Source organism: Petromyzon marinus, chromosome 60 (assembly GCF_048934315.1).
Source record: "Petromyzon marinus isolate PM22_M1 ecotype Great Lakes invasive population chromosome 60, UKy_Petmar_22M1.pri1.0, whole genome shotgun sequence".
NCBI classification, from domain to species: domain Eukaryota; kingdom Metazoa; phylum Chordata; class Hyperoartia; order Petromyzontiformes; family Petromyzontidae; genus Petromyzon; species Petromyzon marinus.
The window spans coordinates 1,348,279-1,365,262 of record NC_133726.1 but is presented as its reverse complement, the minus strand read 5'-3'; the positions used below and the strand labels follow the sequence as shown (position 1 = coordinate 1,365,262).

The window sequence follows — 16,984 nt, the reverse complement described above, 5'->3', positions numbered from 1 at the left end:
AACAGCAGTGTTTTCCCACTCCGTTATGTTGTGCCTCACGTGCAGATGCTGCTCCTGCTCAAGCCCCAGCCCCGCGTTAGATGCTTTTACGACACGCGCACCAGTTAATAATTAGAAGGTCATTAGTGGCAATAAAAGAGGCTGTTGGCCAACAACAAAGTATAGAGGCGGTGTGATTAACGCTTTGATTAATCAGCCCGGCTTTTCTCTCTCGAGTCCTTCCTTTGTAGCTGTACAAAAAAAAACAAAGAACAAAGATCCCCCGTAAAGCCTTAACAGACTGTAGGGGCAAGTGCTGTTAGCGAGCACCTATGAAGGCCGGTAACGGTACACGAGGGGGTGGGTGGCCAGCACCACGCCCGACCGCCTTTGTCTCCCTAGTGGCAATGTTTACACACCGCACCAGGTACTCATTTGAGGCTGAGTCGACCTCGGGGAGGCCCGGGATTGGTTCAGAAAATCGTCACTGGTGTTGGCACAACCTGTGCACCAATGTTTCGCTCGCGTTCTGGACTACATTATATTTATTACGCGAGCAATCGTGACTCCCCCCCCCGCCGTCCTCCACGTTACACACGGACAGGGGAGGAAAGACACCGCACGTTCAACCTCTGTTGGAAAGCCTGCAGAAGAAGAAGTCGATTCGTTAATACAAATCGTGGACGGGAATCGCAAGAATTCCTCGAATCGCCCGAGTGGCCCCGGTGACTAAGTTACACGGACGCTATAAATACACTGCCACACACAAGCGCGCATACTTACGTATGTGTACACACGTGCCGCGCGTGTGTTAAGAATGACGACGACGGTGGTGGTGGTGGTGATGATGCAGGCAGGAGACTTTCCTGGGGGGGGGGGGGGGGAGGTTGGTTCCGCCACAGGAATGCAAAGCAGTTCTGCTGACAGGATTCCCAAAAATCCCGGAATTTAACAAACACACTCATACGCACGTCCCTGAGGCTCACAGGCACGGGTAAACACAAACCACACACACACCAGCGTGACCATCGCCAGTGTAGCCACACACAACCACACACAACCACACAAACCACACACACACAACAGCGTGACCACACGCCAGTGTAGCCACACACAACCACACACAACCACACACACAACAGCGTGACCACACGCCAGTTTAGCCACACACAACCACACACACACCAGCGTGACCACACGCCAGTTTAGCCACACACAACCACACACAACCACACACATGCCCGAGGCGAAAAAACAAAGATCCCCGTATAGCCTCAACAGAATGTTGGGGAAAGTGCTGTTAGCGAACGCCTATTGAGGCCGGCACAGCGCACGAGCGGGTGTGTGGCCAGCCCCACCTTTGCCTTCCCAGTGGCGATGTGCACACAGGGCACCAAGGTACTAATTTGAGGCCCAGTCTACCCAGGGGGAGGCCCAGGACCGATTCAGCTTCTCGCCACCGCACGCGCACAGCGAACCACCGCGCTCTCGCGCGCCCCGGCGAGGGAGGCTGAGCGCCCGACGCAGCTCCAATGTCACCGGACAGCGGCCAACGCGCGCTGCCCGGCGAGAACCCCCCCCCGCCCGGCGACGCGCGGCAGCGGCGTGCGTCCGCGCGTGGCCCCGCACGCGGACGCACGCCGCGTGGCCCCGAGCGCGGCGTGCGCGGCCACGATCCGTCATCGTCGTCCGCAGCAGCAGCGGCGCGTTGGGGTTGGTGGCGTTGTGCTGCGTCCGGTCGTCGGAGGCCGTGGCGTTCGGCGGCGAGGGCTCGTCGCGTCGGGAGGAACGAGGAGGCCGGGTTAAAGGGTCGAGGGGCTAACCCCGCGTCAAGATACTGCCGAGGGCCTGGGTTCAAACCCGGCGATGGGGTCGGGTGCTCGTGTGCAGCGAGCACGCCCGGCGGTGGTCTCGGCACGGACCCCGACGACTGACCGCACACCACCAACACCCCCGTCACACGATGCACGCGCTTTAAGAATTACAATCGTCCCTATTTCATGTGCGGTCGAGTGTCACGCGCGATGTATGCGGTGGTGCTGTGCAGCGTAGCGGTGTGCTGTGCTGAGTGCAGTGGCGTACTTTACACGCAGTGCTGTGCCGAGTGCAGTGGTGTGCTTTACACACAGTGCGCTGTCTGGAGTAGAGTGGTGTGATTTACACGCAGCGGTGTGTGGAGTAGAGTGGTGTGCTTTACACGCAGTGCGATGTGTGGAGTAGAGTGGCGTGCTTTACTCGCAGTGCTGTGCAGAGTGCAGTGGCGTGCTTTACACGCAGTGCTGTCTGGAGTAGTGTGGCGTGCTTTACACGCAGCGGTGTGCTAAGTGCAGTGGCGTGCTTTACACGCAGTGCTGTGCTGAGTGCAGTGGCGTACTTTACATGCAGTGCTGTGCGGAGTAGAGTGGCGTGCTTTACACGCAGTGCTGTGCAGAGTGCAGTGGCGTGCTTTACACGCAGTGCGCTGTCTGGAGTAGAGTGGCGTGCTTTACACGCAGTGCTGTGCGGAGTAGAGTGGCGTGCTTTACACGCAGTGCTGTGCGGAGTAGAGTGGCGTGCTTTACACGCAGTGCTGTGCGGAGTAGAGTGGCGTGCTTTACACGCAGTGCGCTGTCTGGAGTAGAGTGGCGTGCTTTACATGCAGTGCTGTGCTGAGTAGAGTAGCGTGCTTTACACGCAGCGGTGTGCAGAGTGCACACCGTATTGGCTTGGCCGAGGTCTGGCTCGGACTTGTTGCAGAACGCTTGTCCGCGCGGCGAGCACACACGCAAGCCGTGTGTGCCCCGAGTGTGCGTGGAGAGGCGAGTGAAGCGTGCTGTACACCTAGCGGTGCGATGTTGTCGAACGGGGGAGGGGAGGGGAATCGCCATCGTCTCGACGGGAGACCCGGCACGGGGCGAAACCGCTCCTTTACGCAGCAGCGGGGAGCGACGCCAAGCGTCGCACAAGCAGACCGTGGGGACCGAGGCACCAGCTGCGACCCGGCCACGAGCGCTCAGAGCGCTCAGAGCCAGTGAGCGGCCGGCAATCGGAAGGCGAGCCGAGTTTAACTTGTCGTCCTTCCTCTGACTGAGCCGCACGGCTTGCAAAACGTACGGTGCGAAAGGAGTTCAACACATACTCCGTTTAGCGAGGTTGGCTACGTACGGTGCGAAAAAAGTTCAGCACACATACTCGCACCTCCGTTTAGCGAGGTTGGCTACGTACGGTGCGAAAGAAGTTCAACACACATACTCGCACCTCCGTTTAGCGAGGTTGGCTACGTACGGTGCGAAAGAAGTTCAACACACATACTCGCACCTCCGTTTAGCGAGGTTGGCTACGTACGGTGCGAAAGGAGCTCGGCATACGTACACACAGCCCACCATTCCTGCAGAGGGGCGATAAGGTAACACTTTGCGGGGGAAATTAACAGCGGGTGTCCTATGTGGAGGCTTGCCCTCTGCCATAGAAACGTGGAATTTCCACGACTGGTTGAGGGCTGAAAAAGAGGGAATGAGCAGCGTCCCCTCCCTCCTGATGCCCATTTGAGCAGGAAATCGCGTTAACTTTTGAGAGAAGTGGCTCCAGAAATCATTCTGGAGCCACGTCACTTAATTCACAACCACAGCCGCACTGACTTTAACTATTTTCTATTTCACCAGGTAAGGCCCACTGAGCTATGTAGCTCCTTTTCAGAAGCGACCTGGGCAACAAATGACAGCTCAACCAAGTTGCTCATCGCGTGGAAATGTACATCAGCCAAATACACTAAACGCACGTCGATTCTAAATGTGGAGGACCTGGAGAAAAAAATTCCACGCAACCACGAGGAGAACACGCAAACTCCAAATATATAGTCGTCAGGGTCGGGATGGAGCCCACCACCTCCTGTATACCAGGCGAGGTGATTGACATCTGCTAGCCACCGTGGCGGCCTGCCGAATTCAATCAAGCGGCGAACACTGCTGCTGTTGCTGCTGGATCGTAACACCGTCAAATGTAAACGTCTGAGCTAAGGGACGGACACGCCGCTGACACCGAACCAGATTGGCAGCGTCAAAAAAAAAAGTCACAGCGGTGCGAGAGAGAGATGCCCAATCAGGTGAAAGCTCATTACGCAAGAACTAATCAACTAAGAGGGAAGCCGGGTGGCTCAGAGGTAGGAGACGATGAGCCGGTGTCGCTGAGATCCCTCCCTGGGTTTGAATCCGGGGGTTCTTGCCACTGCCTGTGATTGAACCAGGCTTCTCGATTGCAGTGAGTGTGAGGGGTCTCAGCCAAAGTCGCCGATGACTGCGGACTTGGTCTGGTTACTAAAACTAAACTGTTTTTATTTTACCAGGTAGGGCCCACTCAGCTTCATAGATTTTTTTTCCAGAAGCGACCTCGGCCATCACAAATGACAGCACAACCAAGTGGCTTACCGCTCGGAAAGTTACAGCGGCCAAAATACTCTAAACGCGTGATGTTGTTTCTAAATGTGGAGGGGAAGAACCGGAGGACGCGAGGAAAAATCCACGCGGCCATGCGGAGAGACATGCAAACTCCATAAATACAGGTGTCAGGGTCTGGATCGAACCCACGACCTCATGTATACCAGGCGAGGTAGTTAACATCTCCTAGCCACCGTGATGATGATGAGAGAGAGACACAAACTCCAAATATACAGGAGCAGGCGTCAGGGTCGGGATCGAACCACCGACCTCTTGCCTACCAGCCGAGTGAGTGAACATCTCCTAGCCACCGTGATGATGATGATGAGAGAGAGAGAGACACGCAAACTCCAAACATACAGCAGCAGGCGTCAGGGTCTGGATCGAACGCACGACCTCCTGCATGCCAGGCGAGGTGGTTGACATCTCCTAGCCACCACACGTGACCTGCCGATTCGACCGTGGTGAAAACTTGCACCGCTGCTTTCGACCCGAACCGGCAACCTCTGGACCGCAAGGTCCAGCGGTGCGAGCCGTAGCATCACGGCAGCGTGTGCTTGTTGCATGTGGAAGGGCTGCGTCTTGCAAGCAGGGAGGAACACACACGCTTCTTCGAACGTGAGCAGTCCAGCGTTCCGAGACGCAGCGCGCGCGCGCGCGAACGCTGATCGTGCACCCTCTCTGCTCCTTTGCCCTAGGCGGGCGAGTTCCAGGCGGCAGCGGCGGCAGCGGCAGCAGCAGCAGCACGTGCGACCTCTCGCGTGTCCCCGTGAAACGCTTCCCACACAAAGCCAAAGATCCACCCCCCTCCCCTCACACCCCGTATATCGCCTGAACAGGCTTTTGTGGGCAAGCGCTGTTAGCGAGCAGCACCTATAAAGGCCGGCACGGCACGCGAGCGGGTGGCTGGCCAGCACCACGCCCGACCACCTTTGTCTCCCCCGTGACAATATTTACACACTGCACCAGGCAATCACTTTGAGGCCGAGTCGACCCAGGGGGAGTCAGTGCCAGGACCGCTTCCGCCGATCCTCACCGGTTGGTGGCCGCGAGCCGGGAACTGAACTCGGCTCGCCGCGCCAGTAAAGCCCGGCGCTCCCCACAACACACGCGTAGCACACACGCGATCTCGGCACACGCAGCAGCAGCAGCAGCCGCCCGCGTGACCTGGCTCTCATCCCGCACACATCGGGCACAGAGATTCGGAGTAAAGTGCACCGACGGCGGTGTGTTCACGGCGCTGGCGTTTGAGTGCGCTCGTGCAGCAGTGTGGCTCGGTGGATTGCAGTGGTTTGGTTGGTGTCCAGCGTTTGTCGTTGATGGTGTGGGGGGAGGTTTAGTAGTGGTGGTGGTGGTGTGCAGCCTCTGATGGTCTAGAGGCCTCCGTGCTGTGTACGTTACTGTGGTCGTGTGGCGGTGAGCGCGCTGCCCTACGAACCCGGCGGGCCGAGTTCCATTCCCGCTCGCTCGAAGGCCAACGCCAGTGGCGATTACCTGAACCGGTCATGGGCCTCCCCTAGGTCGACTCAGCCTTAAATGAGTACCTGGTGCGGCGTTGTAAACACCCACCACTGGGGAGACAAAGGCGGCCGGGCGTGGTGGTGGTGTTGGCCACCCAGTGCCGGCCTTCAGATGCTCTACTCGCTGACAGCACTTGCCCCGACAGTCTGGTCGCGTGCGTGTGTGTGGTGTCCAGTGCACGGTGGTGGTATGCAGCCAGTGTGTGGTGGTATGCAGCCAGTGTGTGGTGGTATGCAGTCAGTGTGTGGTGGTATGCAGTCAGTGTGTGGTTGTATGCAGTCAGTGTGTGGTGGTATGCAGTCAGTGTGTGGTGGTATGCAGCCAGTGTGTGGTGGTATGCAGCCAGTGTGTGGTGGTATGCAGCCAGTGTGTGGTGGTATGCAGCCAGTGTGTGGTGGTATGCAGTCAATGTGTGGTGGTATGCAGTCAGTGTGTGGTGGTATGCAGTCAGTGTGTGGTGGTATGCAGCCAGTGTGTGGTGGTATGCAGTCAGTGTGTGGTGGTATGCAGTCAGTGTGTGGTGGTATGCAGCCAGTGTGTGGTGGTATGCAGTCAGTGTGTGGTGGTATGCAGTCAGTGTGTGGTAGTATGCAGCAGTGTGTGGTGGTATGCAGTCAGTGTGTGGTTGTATGCAGTCAGTGTGTGGTGGTATGCAGCCAGTGTGTGGTGGTATGCAGCCAGTGTGTGGTGGTATGCAGCCAGTGTGTGGTGGTATGCAGCCAGTGTGTGGTGGTATGCAGCCAGTGTGTGGTGGTATGCAGTCAGTGTGTGGTGGAAAGCAGCCAGTGTGTGGTGGTATGCAGCCAGTGTGTGGTGGTATGCAGTCAGTGTGTGGTGGTATGCAGTCAGTGTGTGGTGGTATGCAGTCAGTGTGTGGTAGTATGCAGTCAGTGTGTGGTGGTATGCAGTCAGTGTGTGGTGGTATGCAGTCAGTGTGTGGTAGTATGCAGTCAGTGTGTGGTTGTATGCAGTCAGTGTGTGGTGGTGGTGGTTCGCCGGGTGACACTGAGAGTTGCTGTACAGACGCTGCACAGAGGCCGTGCTCTCTGCCCGTTTGACTGTCGTGTCCGTGTTGTTCCTTGCTTGCCCTGCACCGCCTGCGTGCCCACCGTGACTTCCTCCTTTGTCTCGCCCCCGATGAGCTCTCTCGGGCTGCTCGTAAACTAAGTTCACGAGGGCAGCAGCACATGGGAGCAGTGCACTGATGATGCACACCAAAGACAAATACGAGTACCGTATTTGTGTGTTTTTAAGATCACAATCGAGATGATACACGGACTCCCCCACTGCCTCGCTATCCCCTCTCATCTCACTCTACTCCCCTCCACACTCTCCCCTCTCATCTCACTCCCCTCCACACTCTCATCTCACTCCCCTCCACACTCTCCCCTCCCATCTCACTCCCCTCCAGACTCTCCCCTCCCATCTCACTCCCCTCCACACTCTCCCCTCTCATCTCACTCCCCTCCACACTCTCATCTCACTCCCCTCCACACTCTCCCCTCCCATCTCACTCCCCTCCACACTCTCCCCTCCCATCTCACTCCCCTCGACACTCTCCCCTCCCATCTCACTCCACTCCACACTCTCCCCTCCCATCTCACTCCCCTCCACAATCACCCCTCCCATCTCACTCCCCTCCACAATCTCCCCTCCCATCTCACTCCCCTCCACAATCTCCCCTCCCATCTCACTCCCCTCCACTCTCCTACCTCTCATCTCACTCTACTCCCCTCCACACTCTCACCTACCTCTCCCCATCTCATCTCACTCTACTCCCCTCCACGCACTCCCCTACCTCCCCCCTCCCATCTCACTCTACTCCCCTCCACCCACTCCCCTACCTCTCATCTCACTCTACTCCCCTCCACGCACTCCCCTACCTCTCCCCTCCCATCTCACTCCACTCCCCTCCACCCACTCCCCTACTTCTCCCCATCTCATCTCACTCTACTCCCCTCCACTCACTCTCCTACCTCTCCCCATCTCATCTCACTCTACTCCCCTCCGCGCACTCGTGCATAATTCGTCAAGTGGAAGCCTAATGCAGCACGGTTCGTACAACACGCACTGCATGAGAGGATACAACAACACTGTCTGTGGTGCACTGACTGTAGCGCACACGTGTGTGCGCGCATGTTCACGGCAAAGCGTGCACAAAGTGTGCCGAGAATTTGCCGACCTGGGCAACTGTGTCCAGCGCGTTCTGGTGCGGTGCGTGGACGCGTGATCGTGTACAACATCCTCATTATTATGAGAACATTTGTATATTAACAGGTAAGGGCCATTGAGTTATGAAGCTGTCTTTCAGACGCGACTTGGCTATCACAAGTGATGTGGAAATGTAAATCCACGCGACCACGGGGAGAGAGACACGCAAACTCCAAATATACAGCCGTCAGGGTTGTGATCGAACCCACGACCTCCTGCACACCAGGCGAGGTAGTTAACATCTCCTAGTCACCGTGATGATGATGAGAGAGAGACACGCAAACTCCAAATATACAGCAGCAGGCGTCAGGGTCTGGATGGAACCCATGACCTCCTGTGCACCAGGCGAGGTAGTTAACATCTCCTAGCCACCGTGATGATGATGAGAGAGAGACGCAAACTCCAAATATACAGCAGCAGGCGTCAGGGTCTGGATGGAACCCACGACCTCCTGTGTACCAGGCGAGGTAGTTAACATCTCCTAGCCACCGTGATTATGATGAGAGAGAGACACGCAAACTCCAAATATACAGCAGCAGGCGTCAGGGTCGGAATCGAACCCACGACCTCCTGCGTACCTGGCGAGGTAGTTAACATCTCCTAGCCACCGTATCTGGAGACTTGTGCCAAATTTTCGCAGTCGTGGGAGGCTGGACGATGTCGCGACTGCCGCTATGAGCAATCCCAAATTGAGCAGTTTGCATGCGCAACGTTCGGGATTGTGGCTTGTTTTGGGCCAATACCGGTCAACATTGTACGGAGTGTTTGAAAACGCATCGGTGCAATGCACCAGCGGCGCAAGACGCTCACGAATCACTCGCTGCATAGAACCCGGTGCGTGCGAGTGTGTGTGTGTGTATGTGTGTGTGTATGTGCAGCACGCGTGCACGCACTGTGCATCGGCACAACGCAACAGCCTCGCGTGCGCTAGAAGGGCGCTTGGGGCAACGCGTTCACTCACAAGGGCGTTCACTGGGCACCGCGTTGCAGTACACGCTACTGTATACAGTACTCGCCTTCGGCGCACGCGCACGCCGGTGCATTCGCGTGCACACGAACCGCGCAGTGCAATCTACACGAGAGCACGCAAACGTTGAGGCGACGCATCCCTCTGCAGCCGCGCTTAGGCGCGGCGGTGCAATCGCGTACAGTGCGTACAGTGCGTGCAAAGCGATAACCCGTTCGCGCGTACAGTTCGCCGAGCCTCGGCCTAGGCCCGAGCGGCCTGGTCTCGGTTTCGCCGAGCCCGGGCTTGCCCAGGCAGACGCCGCAGAGCCGCCCGCCGCCACTCACCCTCCCTCCCTTCCCCACCCACCACCGCCGCCGCCTCTACTCCCCTCACCAGTACCTCTCCCGCAAACTCCGACACGCGCACGCACGCACGCAATGGCGCCTCGCCCAGCGCGCTCACCCGTGCAAAGGCGGAGGTCTCTGCAGCCCCGCCGCGTCCATGGTCGTCACTGGGACATTGCAGGCGCGCGCGCGGTAGGGGCGGGGGGAGCCTGAGCGCGGGGGAGGTGGCTACCCCCCCACACCCCACCCCCCCACACACACCGAGCCACCCGCCCACTCCTCACCCTCAACTCCAACACCGCCTCTTGCAGCAGCAGCAGCAACAGGCGGCGGCGACGCGCGGACATGCCGGGTCACGTGATCGTGGTGTTGGGGGCGGGGTCGATGGTGTGGCGGGGCAGGTAGGAGACGAGGGCGGGGCTATAATGATAAGGAGAGGTCGAAATGGGGGGGGTGGGGGAGGAGCCACGTGGCTCGACGTTGCCGTGGGGTGGGGTCGAGTGGAGAAGATGGGGAGGGGTCACGCGAGGGGGGTGGGGTCACGCGAGGGGGGTGGGGTCACGCGAGGGAGGGCGGGGTCACGCGATGGGGGCGGGGTCACGCGAGGGGGGCGGGGTCACGCGATGGGGGCGGAGTCACGCGATGGGGCGGGGATGGAGCACGGCGAGGGAAAGACGAGGTGGGGAGTGGGCGGGACGGAAAGTAGGAGGGGCCAATAGACTTAATCTAAGTTGTCTTGTGGTTGTTGTTGTTTGACTTGCATCCCACTGGGATTTTTGCACACAGCGTTGGTGTACGGTGCTATTTCAGGAATATTTAGATGGTTTTTTTTCCTGGATTTTCTGTTTGCACAGTCACACAGTCACTTTAAGATGTTTTTCTTGTTCATGTTTTAGTTTTTTGTTTGTTTGTTGCTGCTGCACCCGATTCAAGAGCCGAATGGCTCACAGGGCTACACCAAATAAATTAAACTATGAGAGGGCGGGGGAAAGAAAATGGGCGGGCGGGGTAGGGAGATGGGACCAGCCAGGGGGAGGGGGAAATGGGAAGGACCAAATCGAGTCACGTGTCAGCATAGGGGGGGAAGAGCGGGGGGGGGTTACGAGGGGGGGGGGGGGGGGACGCGTGATGAGTCACGTGATCGCGGCGTGGGAAAACATGGGGGGGGTGGGAGAGAAAAGGGGAACGGGGGGGGCAGCTGTGCTAGGTCACGTGATCGCTCTTGGGGGGGGGGGGATGAGGGGCGGGGTGTGTTTTAAATCACGTGATCAGGGGGGGGGGGCATTTCTGGTCACGAGACTTCGCCGAGATTAAGGGGGGGCGTGGCAGGGAATCACGTGACATTAAAATAAGCCGGACATTTTAGGTAGGGGCAGGGGGTGTAATTTTACAGGCTGGTGTCATGAACGTGTTCATCAAGTGGCGCTTCGAGAGACGTGTGTGTGTGTGCTCGCTAATACCACGACGCACATCACACCCACTTGCCCCAGCAGTCTGAAGGCCAAGGGGGAGTGTGGCTGGGCCATGGAAACACTTGATAAACCGGAATAAAACCAGAGTCGAAGCTTCAAACCGGAATCCGTTAATTAGGTAGATCATGGGGGATTACATCTTTCATATTTAAGATTGTGCGGCTACATAAAAATATTAAGCGGATTACAACGTTAGCCAATGAAGCCATTTGTAATAAAAGCACAGGCTTATTTTGTTTAAGCAAGTGAGAATTCAGACCAGGATCGCGATCTGGTCCCGAACCAAATAACAGCATTCTAATAAAAATGCAAGCCATACAAAATGGTTTTACTTTGTACACCGTGCGTGAAAGTTTAGCCAATAAAATATAAAAACGTTTAAGAATGTAATGCCCAGCAAGCAACAATTAAAATAAGTCATTTTATTAAAGCACAAAAAAGGTGCAATTTGAATGTCACACCAACATGGAAAAAGACAAAACTATTTAAAGTAAAAATGTACAAGAGATGGCATAGACTGTGGTGTACGTCAACAAATTGGGAAATCTTAGGGTCAACCGCTTCAAATTACCACGACACTTTAAAACGAAACAACTTCTAAAAAAAGGGTTGAGCATTTTAAAAATGGTTTGACAAAACCGAACGCACCACACCGTCAAAAACACGAGCGTGGATGAGAGGCCACGTTGTTTTTCAGGAGTCCGTTGGACACCATCGAACATGAAGAATCTCCCTCGTCAAGAAAACAGACATGTCCATTTCAATTAGTCATAGCTGGTTGACAACAAGATCATACGCCACCTATAAAACCCATCCACGGGAGCATGCCTATGGCCCAGCTAAACGCCATCAAAGTGAAAACCTGCCAAGCTGCTGGAGATTGGGCACATGCTGGGGTGTTGTTAGCAAATTAAGCACATCTGCAAAATACCACGACAATGCACATCACCCCCATTGTGGAACCTTCCCCCCCCCCCCCCCCCCCAATATATTTTTAACTGCAGAATTAAAAACAGACGTCCACAAAACAACGTGACAAATGGCAGGTGCGCGTCACACAAGCATGCTTATGGACTTTTAACGGATTCACGCGTAAAGGCCAGCCGACCCGGCACACCGTCCGTCGCCACAATCGCACGATCTAGCGTGGACGAAGTGCCCGTCACAGAGGCGATGGTGGGGCCCAGCAGAGAGGAGAAAGCGGGTGGGTTCCAACAGGGAGGTGGTAGTCGGGAGGTCCAGGATGGAGCACGTGGCGGCGACGTTTTGCAGCAGCAGCACGCGTTTTCGCCTCCGTGACCGCAGCTGCAGAATCTTGTGCAGGGACTGGTACCGCAGGGCAGTCTGCGAACATTTAAAAACAAAAACCAAGATTAAATTAAAACGGGAAGTCATACCCTCACATCCGGTATGCATTTGCAACAGCGTTGAAGTTAACGGGGGACTACTTGGGATATGTTATTATGTAAAAAAGGTATATTCATTCACCTAAGGTGACACGAGGATTAAACCCTCCTGCAAATTTATTTAAAAAAGGCCTCGTTAAAGCAACCTTGCTAAGAGCAGGGGGGGGGTTAAAAGAATAGATTTCAGTGAATACAATTATCAGACGTACCGTGGGGGAGCTACAGCATGGACACGGTGGTCTAGAGGTCATGTGACCCACCCAATTAATTACCCCCCCCCACCTAACATTTATTTTTCGCAATAATTTAATCCGGGGTGGGGGGGGGGGTCACAAGACACATGGACCACCGTGTAGAGATGGACGAGGTGGTGGCTGAGAGCAGGTCAGAGGCGGCGGCTTTTGTAAAACGGAGCTCGCCAGAAGCAACGAGCCTCAAGGACGTTTAAGACGCAGGCCTTCGCGAGCAATAGTCCAGGGGGCGGGGAGCGGTTGGGTTAAAGCCGCGTAAATGTGTCGTTTAAACCACCACCAACAGCGAAATTGTCACCGTGCTGTAAATCAAATGGTAAACGTTGTGGGTTTCACTTTCAAACACCGGCTAGGGCTGAACCAGCAAGTAGTTTGGCACGTTTGCTTAGGTGACAAAGATCACCAATTGGCCGTGTCGGGCAGTGGCAGGTCTAAAGAACATTCCTGATTTGGTGTGACATTGGGGAGGGGGGGGGGTCACATTGAACAGACACGACATTCTAGGTCACATGGCATGACAGCAAGATTTTCCCCAGAGATAAAGGGCAACGTTGAACTTCTTTCGCACTGTACGTAGCCAACCAGAGGTCTGCTGGAGATGTCACGAGGGCTCCCGGTGAGAGAGGTTATGCTTATAGATTTGGTTTTCCCTTCATTCTCGGGTTGCAGGATGAGCGCAAGACTCGTGGTTTTAACCACACGGTTCAAAGTTCGGGTCAGCATAGCCACAATTTCAATTGTAGAGAGAAATTATCAACCGGCGTGCGTTACAAATTGCATTTGAAACGAGGACCACGTGTATCAAGTAATACATTAGAGAGAGGGTCGCACTCATGACCACAAAGTGCTTGCCACAAAATGAACCACAATACTTTAGTTGGTTTCGCCAAGGAGTACAAACCACCATGAGCTACGGTCATCCTGGGAGCAGCAGTTTTTGCCATCCAGCAAACAAACAAAAAGAGAGTCACCATATGCACCTTCGCAGCCGTCTGGAACGCTCTTCCTTCCTACATTAGGAAGCCACGCACTTTTAAGTCGTCATCTAGGATATTGAAAATCGCATTTCTTTACAACGGCTTTGCGTTTAGTTTGGTGGTCTCCATCCACCGGCACCTCCGATAACATCGATGGTGCAAAATGAGTTAACAAAAGCATTGGTGGGAGCAGACTGGTGTCAAGGCATCGCCCAGTATCCAATCTTTGGTCAGTGTCTAGAAAAAAAACACCCTGCAGTTCAACAGCATCGAGTCACAAAAGCCCAAGTCTTATTAGACAAAACAGAACATTGAAAACCAGTCAAGAGTTTGGGATCGTGTTGAACAGACGCCATCGAAAATTACAGACTCCCAGAAGCACGGTAGTGTGGCCAATTGGGATGTAAAACAAAAAATATCATTACACTATTTAACTTTGGCGAGACGGATACGAGAAGTACATGCGCGGGTTGATTATGCGTCGCTTTGCGTTTAGCAAATCGTCGTTTGTGTAACGTTCTGACCCCGCTGGAGTCAGATTCTGAAATTACCCTACCCGCCGATGTCGATTTCGCCCTCTGGCGGCTACACCGAGTAACCAGTCGCAGCCCTGAGCTGTGAATGGTCAGTAATGATAAGACTTCTTTACGAACGGTGCCGACGAAATGTTGCTCATGTTGTGCATGCACGAACTTCTTTCGCAGCGTACGTCGCCAACCGTGCTAATCGAACCTCTGCAACAAAACAATGTATAAAAAAGCGTAGCGAGATATTTTAGGTTTGAAGAATTTACCCTTGAGTGGGAAATTATATATTTTTAAAATGCTACTTTAGGCAAAACGAATAAGTTTAAAAACTTTTTGCAAAAATGTAAATAGGCTACACACATGGGCTCTTGCCCTCCCACCAGCCTTGGGACCTTCAACCTTGACCGAACCCTGCCAAGAGGTTCTATAGGTTTAGATTCGTGGTTCTCAGCGTGGTGCCAGGACCACCAAACGGGGTACGTGATGGCTCCTCCAATGCACACGCAGCTCGATCCGGACTACGATGACACCACGTGATACACCTTTCTGCCGTTTCGCACATTAAAAATTCATATTTTACCACGGATATTCAACGTCAAAATGAAGTTGGGTAATCTACCCCGATTAAACCAACCCCCAAGACGTTAATGCAACCGGGTTGAAAATTGTTTTCGTTCAGATAAATATGAACACTTTCGGATTCGTGGTATGGGAGGTAGGCGAATGCGTTTCGTCACCAGGAGTGAGCCGCCAGAAGAAATGTTTGCGTCGGTCGAGTGGTCCCGCAGGCAAACAAGAACAACAGAACAACAAGCAAACAATAACTGGAGCAACGTCGCCCCAGGACAAGCCCACTGCAGGCTCGTCTCACCGAGGCACACAGCCGTCCAGCACCACCACCACCACCTCCTCTCATCTTGCGTCTCAACATCATCTTCCTCGTCCACGGGAGAGCCAGGCACGACGGGAAGACGGAGCCCCCTCCACCAATAGACAACGACGATGATGATGATAGGGCGGCAGACGAAGGAGACACCACTGACGATGGTCGCGATGATGATGATGTCGGCCGCGCTCTCTGAGTTGACGGCGCCATGGTTGTGGTTGTTGTTGTCAGGGCGAGGCTGGAGATCGACACGGCAAGAGACGACACAGAGACGGACGTCTGAGTTATTTTGTGGCCGAGGGGCTCTTCTTATAGCCCCCACCACCCCCGCGGCCTCACGCAAGCCGTGCCAGCCGGCTAAGAGATTGTTTGGGAGATTGCCGTATAATTGATTGGCTGTTGAGCGATTTCGTGAATGGATGATTTGCGTGATTGGATGAGTTTGTGAGAGAGTGAGTGATTGGATAATTGGGTGGTTGAATGATTTGATCATTGGATGAATTAGTGATTGCATTATTGCGTAATTGAGCAATCATTGGCATACGATGGCTTTACATCATCATTGGCATATAATTAACAAATGCGTATAATACAATGCAGACTTAATTAAACATTGTTGGCTCCATTTGAATCGATATTAATGCACCAACACACATCGCCGCACACCTCGTGGACCGGTAACAATCACGCAGCACAAATGTCATCATTGACGGCGCCTGGCCGGTCCCCCTGCTGATGGAATGCGGGTTTTGTGGCCATACTTCTCCACGCTGGTCAAATGCGGCGTTGGTGGATGCGGCCATCGGCTAGGTGGGAGCCCCAAGATTTGGGTGGTGCCCAGTCCTCTGCAGCATCGTGGCCTCCCCATTGTCCCCATCGGGTCATAGTGACGCTCGCGGTCACGGACGTTCAACGCGGCAGAGGCGCGCGCTCCGACTTGGAGACATCACAATGTTTCTACAAACTGGAGGCTGCGGCAAACTCAACAGCTTCGCGGTACCTCTTTGCAGCGCAATTGGCGCGTATCGAACGAAATGAGTGCCCCACAAACGGAGGCTGTCCGTCCAATGTTGTGTTACTCACGTTGCCGTCATTCCAAGCATTCCGTTACGTCGCATTTACGTTTCTCTACGGTTAAAAACAAAATAAGGCGACCGCTTGTGTTGCGATCGAAACGTCGTCTTTTGTTATTTTTGTTATTTTCTTTGAGCCTATTCTACGTGACTTTACCGAAAGACCCAAATAATATGAATTCCTGCAGTCACGAAAGCTTTAAGTCAAGATTTAGAAACGGTATTACTTCCAATGCTGAAACTGTTGAAAACAAATCTCATGGTGGTTATCACGGTGGGGTGGGGGAGGGTCCAACTCGTGGCTTTGGCCACTGCCACACCACTGATGTTAGCCGTGCTCAAACAACCGTAGGATGAACGTTGAGATTTATAAGGGGCACGGGGTGACCTCTATAGTCTGAATTGGTCCGTAATAAGGTAGGCGCTGATAAGGGGTTGACAGGTATGACACTACTATAAACTACCATACTTTAGACCACTACTATAGACTACTACTATAGACTACTACACTACATATCTGTCAATCCATACGGTTTACCCCGTATTCTCGTACAGGGGAATTGAGTTTACAGGTTCATACGGCGTACAGCCGTTTCGAAACGGGCAAAAAACATATTTTTGTGTCTGCGTTTCTCCCTTGTGATGGGACTTTGTAGGATGAACGTTGAGATTTATAAGCGGCACGGGGTGACCAGTAAGGTCTGAATTGATCCGTAATAAGGTCTGCATTGATAAGGGTTTGACAGGTACGATGTTCACACACACACACAGCGTCGACCAGGCCACTCGATTTAGTGCCGAGTCAACCTCGCGGAGGGAACGCGGCCAGTTTAACACTCGGAATCAGCCATCTGTATTTATACTGGAGCAAATCCGGTGAGCTATACAATCTCATTTCGCACAGACGTCCACACACTGCTTTGCCACCAAACCTTGGCCGCGGCCTGGAATCGAACTCGGGTCGCCGGGTTCGTAG

General features: G+C 54.3%; 1 protein-coding gene and 1 long non-coding RNA gene across 4 annotated transcripts in view; both read right to left on the bottom strand.

Moving 5' to 3' along the window:
* The window catches only part of MAP3K4 (mitogen-activated protein kinase kinase kinase 4), an 81,613-nt gene extending 71,813 nt beyond the window's left edge, over positions 1–9,800 (bottom strand). Inside the window, exon 1 of one of the 3 annotated variants that reach the window (XM_076053245.1) lies at positions 9,701–9,800. Coding sequence is in view for 2 of the 3 variants with exons in the window: in XM_076053243.1 (XP_075909358.1) it covers positions 763–944 (182 nt within the window). In the remaining variant the exon portion in view is untranslated. The other 2 variants (XM_076053244.1, XM_076053243.1) reach the window with 2 other exon arrangements.
* Positions 9,801–11,295: 1,495 nt separating this feature from the next.
* On the bottom strand, positions 11,296–15,670 carry LOC142905970 (uncharacterized). Its single transcript, XR_012929996.1, has 2 exons — positions 14,921–15,670; positions 11,296–12,232 (listed from the first exon to the last, which is right to left on the bottom strand). It is a non-coding gene; the product is annotated as an uncharacterized LOC142905970 (long non-coding RNA).
* Between the last annotated feature and the right edge of the window lie 1,314 nt (positions 15,671–16,984).